The sequence below is a fragment of the Trichosurus vulpecula genome, chromosome 5 (genome assembly GCF_011100635.1).
Source record: "Trichosurus vulpecula isolate mTriVul1 chromosome 5, mTriVul1.pri, whole genome shotgun sequence".
Lineage (NCBI taxonomy): Eukaryota > Metazoa > Chordata > Mammalia > Diprotodontia > Phalangeridae > Trichosurus > Trichosurus vulpecula.
In genome coordinates this window covers 268,481,396-268,488,463 of record NC_050577.1, presented here as the reverse complement: position 1 = coordinate 268,488,463, position 7,068 = coordinate 268,481,396, and the positions used below count along the sequence as shown (strand labels likewise).

General features: G+C 37.7%; 1 protein-coding gene across 1 annotated transcript; it reads left to right on the top strand.

Annotated features, from left to right (window-relative positions):
• The first annotated feature begins 2,685 nt into the window (after nt 1-2,685).
• Nucleotides 2,686-3,621, top strand: LOC118850604 (olfactory receptor 6C76-like). The gene has a single exon (XM_036760141.1). The coding sequence runs from the start codon at nt 2,686-2,688 to the stop codon at nt 3,619-3,621; it is 936 nt and encodes a 311-aa protein (XP_036616036.1).
• Nucleotides 3,622-7,068: the final 3,447 nt, after the last annotated feature.

Below are 7,068 nucleotides of genomic sequence, written 5' to 3'. Positions count from 1 at the left end.
ATAGGGCAGAAAGCAAAACAACCCAGGAGTTTACAGAATAGGATGATGTGTTTGTGTGTGTGTGTGTGTGTGTGTGTGTGTGTGTGCAAGTATATGAGTGTTTCCTCACATCATATCTGTTTCTTATTAAATCATACAACTGCCCAGGGTCTCCTACTCTCCTACTCTTGTTGTAATATTGTTCCAGTCAATTGACTCTAAGAGGAAAACTGTCCAGTGAAGTTAAAAACAGTAGACTTTGGTTGGAGGAAGATTTTAACTCAAAAAGGAAGGACATAAGGCCCAAAATAAAACACCTAATAATGGGCAGGAACAACTAAGGATAAAACTAGGAGACCAGGGCCATCAGAGCTACAATTCTAGTACATCTGGTTGGTTTCCTCAGATGACCTGGGCAGGGAGGCTTTGGACATTTGCTATCAAGGCTAGAAATCTAAAGCATGGAAGATTCCAGAAAAGGGTCAATTAAGAATGTCAGGCAGAAGGAAAAGGTTCCTTTGGAGCCCAAGGAGCCAGCAGTTGTTGCTCACAAATCTCATGAATGTCAAAAAACAAAACAAAACAAAACAAAACATAAAAACCTCTTCGAACACCCACAGCTATCTTCTGCCATCCTTCAATGGACAGCCAGCTAATCTTTGTTGCCAAAATAAGGGTGTTGTGTGTTAGTTCCTTCTTAGAGTTCACCCCTAGTGATTTTTTTCTTTTGTTTTCTTTGTTATTTCCACCTGAAAATTTTGAGAGCAAAGTAGATAAATTCTGTCTAGTCCTATTGAGAAGAAGCTTATGAAAAACTTTCTATCACGAGGTCATGAAAATCTTGAAACAGATAAGTTTTCAAGAATAATTTTCATTTTACAACTATATTTTCTTCCTTTTAATTATGTAGAATCCAAGGGGAAACATGCTTTCATCATTATATTAGGTGAGATTTCCAACAAAGGAAACTTAGTGCATTTTGCAAATTGGCAGGAATGAGTCAAAAAATTTCATTTTTGCTGGAAAGGGATACTTAGGAAAATACTTGACATTCCACACCCCATAAGTACATGAGGAATAAGTAAGAGCAGAAAGTTCTATGCCCCTGAAGCTTTTTCCAAGGTAAAAATTAACTTTCAATTTAAGGAAAACAATTAGATCTTTGCATTTAAACTTCCGCTTAAATCCATCAAGGCTTACCACATAAGTGAAGGTTTCCTGTTTCTCATTCTTTGTCTTTTTGTCACTTGTGTATTTCACAAATCATTCTCTGGGCATTTGCCCCTCAGTGTATTTCCTCTTGGTAGTTAAACCACTTTCTCAAAACAGAAATTATGCCTGTTATTTTTGAATTCCTACAGGGACTAACTAACTCCCCTAACGACTTATTTGTTATGTTATATGATCTTCAAATTTTGGCATGTAATAGAAGAGTAGTTATATATACATACATAGTAATTTCCTACATGATCCCACAGTGTTTAAGCGGCTACTGTTTTAAGAAAATAGATTTTTCAGTAAAATGCTTGCCAAATATAATTTCAAGGACTGAGAATAGCTACTTGGATTATTTAAAAGATTCCTCAAGCTGCACACAGTTTAGCAAATGTAAGATAGGTATTATTTGCCAGAGGAAGGTTTTAATTTTGAAATGTAGAGGGGAAAGGCAACAAAATATGCAGAAGGTTAACAAAAGGGCTTAATTTATATAGCCCATCAAAGCTCATAAGCTCTAAGAACTATTAAGGAGCTTAAAGATCATCTACTCCAATGCCATCATTTTACCAATGAAGAAACACAGAGAGAAACAATCTGGCTTGACCAAGATAATACATCTGGGAATTGACAAAATCAGGATAAGAATTCAGGTCTTCTGATGCTGACAGCTGTTAGTGCTCAATCTCCTCTCGAATTATCTTACCTTTTCTTATCCATTTAAATTTTACACCACCACCACTACCTCCAGGTATACTGTAAGCTCCTTGAGGTCAGGGACTATTGTGTGTATTTTGTCTTTGTACTCTTTGCTCTTAACATGGTATTTGGCACATTGCAGGCACTTTAAAAGTTGTTTGAATTTTATTCTGACTACAAATCCAGTGCTCCCAAATCAACATGGCCATATTAAAATGACTCCAGTTTAACTCAGGTATCGTTAGTAGAGATATCAAAAATAAGCTTGTAGAAAAGTAATCAATGCAGTTATTGAAAAAATGTGTTCAAGTAATAGTAAAAATACTATATCTCTGTATCCATATATATGTACATATATATGCATGTGTGTATGTGTGTGTATGTGTATACACAAAAAGCCTGAAAAAGGTTTTCAGACATAGATTCGAGTATATATTAGCACTGGAGCAAGATAAGATAATATGAGCAACTTCTATGAGGTCATATGCCTAGAAAGTCTTCAGACACAGGGATCAATATTTTTTCCACAGTTGACCCACATCTGGCATTAGTGCTCAGCTGTGTCTGATACCTAGATGAAAGAGAAGATGCTAGCTGTCTGGATTTCACCGCTGATAACTAGATTTTTTCACTCTAGCTGACTATTTTGTTCCTCTTCCTTTGTTGGGATATTTATAACACATGTGGATACCTAGAGATGTTCAAAAGAAAGCTCTGGACTTACTAAAATGAAAATTCATTATTGCTCTTTTGTTTCCACCTGCAGATCTGGAGAAAAGTCAATAGTCAACCATGAGAAATCATACATTAGTAACAGAGTTCATTCTCCTAGGACTGACAGATGATCCAGACTTACAGGTCTTAATTTTCCTCTTTCTGTTTTTCACCTACATACTGAGTGTAACTGGCAACCTGACCATCATCACTCTTACCTTGCTGGATTCTCGCCTTAAGACTCCCATGTATTTCTTTCTCAGGAATTTCTCCTTCTTAGAAATATCGTTTACATCTGTCTGCATTCCAAGATTCCTGGTCACTATTTTAACTGAGGACAGGACAATTTCTTATAATTCTTGTGCAACTCAGTTATTTTTTTTTATCCTCCTGGGTTCAACAGAATTTTTTCTGCTGGCTGCCATGTCCTATGACCGCTATGTGGCCATCTGCAAACCCCTACACTACATGACTATTATGAGCCCCAAAGTCTGTAGTCAGCTTGTAATCAGCTCTTGGCTGGCAGGTTTCCTCATTATCTTTCCACCAGTCATTATGGGCCTCCAGCTGGAGTTCTGTGACTCCAATATCATTGATCACTTCACCTGTGACTCTTCTCCCATGCTGATGATATCTTGCACAGACACCAAGTTCTTAGAAGTCATGAGTTTTTTCTTGGCTGTTTTTACACTCATATTTACTTTAGCATTAGTGATTTTGTCATATGCATACATTCTTAGAACCATTCTGAGAATTCCTTCTGGCCAGCAAAGGAGAAAGGCCTTTTCTACTTGTTCCTCCCACATGATTGTTGTCTCCATCTCCTATGGAAGCTGTATCTTCATGTATGTCAAACCCTCAGCAAAGGAAGGGGTGGCTATGACCAAAGGGGTAGCAGTGCTGAATACGTCTGTTGCCCCCATGCTGAACCCATTCATTTATACACTAAGGAACCAGCAAGTGAAACAAGCCTTTAAGGACATGGTCAAAAAGATCTTTAACTCAAATGCATAATATTTTTGGTAAAACTCATTAAAAAAATAGCACAAAGGAAAATTATAAGTGTACAAGAGAGGACCTCTGAAGATTTTGCTGCTCTATTTCTCCTTTGCCTTCTCTGTTCACTACATTCTTATTTATTTCTCCTTTTTCCCTAATTGCAAACTGCCCAGTTTTGCCCTTTCCATTCCCAAATAAGATTGTTTTCTAAACATACAAAGAGTAGGTTTAATCTTCTTAGTAAGATTTTTTCTAAGTAGACTTAGCAAAAATGTGCTTTTCTAACTGAGAACTGTCCTTCAAAGTAGTTTACTTTGGGAGGTAATTGTTTCAGTAAAGTCACCATTACTATCACACACCATTTGTGGAAACTTTCTTTAGGAACTGCTTTCAGATAAGTATGTAAGCCATTGACAACTATAATCCTTAATTCCCTCCAGTTGGCACTCACAGTCTACTAAAAGCCCAGTATTACCTTTTTGGATCATTCAATTTATTCACAAAATAATTTTCAGCTCTTTCTTTAGAAATGAAATTCCCATTCAGATGATGGTAATTCACCACAATTGGGGTATGCAAAGAAGGTAAGAAAGAAAATATAGGCAGGCAACTTTAGAATCCTTTTCAGGAATTCCAGCTCCACATATTCATATCAAAATATCTAACTATTTTTCTTTTTCTTTCTGATTATTTCAATGAGACAACAGAGAGTATTGAGTGGACTGAGAAAAGAGATGGATGGAGAATTCATACCTGGTAAGGAATATTGGATTGGCAAGTTACCTTATTGGCAACTAATTATTAAACATCCTTTCTTTCTCAGAGAGGGATTAAAAACTGAATGAAAGCCATTCAGCCTTGTGGATTCTGATATAAAGCATAGCTGCGGGCAGTTAGGTGGCACAGTGCGTAGAGCAACAGCCCTACTCAGTGAGTAGAGCAACAGTCAGGAGTACCTGAGTTCAATTCCAGCCTCAGACATTCGACACACTTACTAGATGTGTGACCTTGGGCAAGTCACTTAACCCCAATTGCCCTGCCTTTCCCCCTCAAAAAAAAAAAAGCATAGCTGCACCTCCTGGAACCAAGACAAATCAAAGAAAGTTTCATTTAATCCTAGAGGAGAAGCTTGGGTTGAATCAAATGGATAAGTTAGTTCACTATTCCTAGAATACGGTAGGTGCTTTACAAATACTTATTGATTGAATGATAATGATTGAAAGTTACTAAGGAGATACTCAAGTATACATAGTTGGTTGCTATATATTCCTGTCTGCCAACTCTACCTACTGCTTTTTGACAATCTGGCCAAATTTATTTACATTGTAGATTCATTAGTAAATTCTGAATCTGGCATCTCAACCATGCTTTGAAATCAACTCCTCAAATGTTGTATTTAACAACAATTTATTTTGAAATGTTTTAATGAGTTTTCTTATTGATATTTTTTAAAATAATAATTAAAAGTGTCAAGTTCTGAAAAAAGTCAAAGCCATTAGTTGACGAATAAATCATCTTTAATTAAGACAAAAGGGTTACAAACCTGCCACCCCTATATTTCCCCACAAAAGACATCCATGAAAAAATTTTTGTATTTTTAGGAGGGGGGAAGGAGATAGGTGAGGTAGCAAGTCCTGGTCATGAGACCCCAGTGGTCCTAGGCAATTGGGGCAAGGAAAGCCACCTCATTCTGGTTGTTGTTCCCTTGCTGCCATGAGGAGGTGAGATCGGGCTCAAACTAAGTTACTTTGGGAGGCAAAATCCCAGGGTGGGGGGCTTAGGGTGTGGTTCAGCTCAACCTAATTGAGAGTAAATAACTTAAGAGTAGGAATCTGAGGTCATTACTGAAATTCTGGCATTAAGGAAGTGGCAAGTAATATTACACTTGGTATTAAAAATTTCTGTCCTTATATTAACAATTTTCTATCAAAAGGAAGTTGAATTAAAACTGTAATTCAAATTGAATTGAAAAGAACAATTAATATCCATTTCTAAAACATCTATACTGTGGATCAGCCCTAGGCAAGGATAAGTACAAATAGAATGCATCAAACCACCACCAAGAAATTTAGATTACACACAACAAGCAGTGCTAAAAAGTGTCATCTAGCAAATATATGATGAGAAAAGACAGTGGGTCAGTCACCTAACAAGAGCAAGGGATAAGAAAGAGGATGGTAGATGGATGGTCTATGCACTTGTATTAATAACTGCCGATTGTCAAGAGCTCTGGAGGAAGGCTCCCAGATCATTTGGGTGGGTGGAGCACCTGTGGAGGATTAAGGAAAGAACTTAGATGACAGTCCCATGATACACTGAGACCTGCACCTACATCAACGAAATCACTGATCCATTGAAATATACATATGTATTAAGTGGTCTGGGATGGGCTGAGAGCCACTGAGAAAGGACTGTTGAGCATCTAGATGGGATGGGAAGGGCCAGATGCCTCCAGAGAGGCACAATTCTTGGTGCCCAGGTGATTTGGGCTGCTGAAATGTGTGGGAAAACTCAAGGACTGGGCTGCTTTCAAAGACATGGTCTTTTCCTTTTTAGGAGTTCAGATCCCATAACCCCATCATTAATGATAACACATATTAGAGATAAGTATTGTCTGGTTGTAATAAGTGCCTTTCCTGCCTACAAGCCTACTTTCCTAGATCAAAATGTGGGTAAGCACATCTCTGTTTTCTAGCTCTGGTAGTTTTGAAGGGGACAATATATAAATATCACCTGTGGAAACATCAGACATATCAGAAGCTGGTGAGATGACTCGCACACTGAATAATTTTTTTAAAGCAGATTTCCTGTTTGTGTGCTGTAGTGCCTGTTGGCATCGGCTATTCAGGACTCCATAACAAAATCTGTGCAATATGACCACCCTCCCTGACTCCCAACAACATCCAGTCTTTTTAAGGGCCATGACTGCCATAGCTTCTCTCCTTCAGACAACAGAATCACCCAGGAAGACAATTCTTAGAAGGAGAAATCCAAAGTTCCTGAGGAACAATTCCCTAACAAGCTTATGGAAAGCTCAAACCCTCCCACTGAAATGCAGATACACCCTGGAGACTTAGTTTTCCCCTGAAATTAAATACCGAAGTGCTTTTGTATTGATGAAGTCATTCCTTCTTTCACTGAGGATGGACAGGTCATGGACTAACAAGGCCCAAAGGGTCCTGTCTTAGGAGTGAGAGGAGAAATTCTGAATTTTCAAGAATAATACAAAAAAGGGAAGCATTCATCTCAATTTTTATTAAGCTCTTTGGATTCCTGTCACGGCAACTATTTAAGGTATAGGTTCGTCAACCCTAGCACTGTTGTCTCCAAACTTTTCTGATCACACAGCCCATCTGTTTAAAAACAGTTTTAGCATTTAAACCAAAGTATTTGTAAATTTCTTTATATATACTGCACATACTCTATGTACCAGTGTGTACAGTACAAAAGACATAAAAAAGA

Coding starts and splice junctions, on each gene's coding strand:
- LOC118850604 (XM_036760141.1), top strand. CDS start 2,686: ATGAGAAATCATACATTAGTAACAGAGTTCATTCTCCTAGGACTGACA.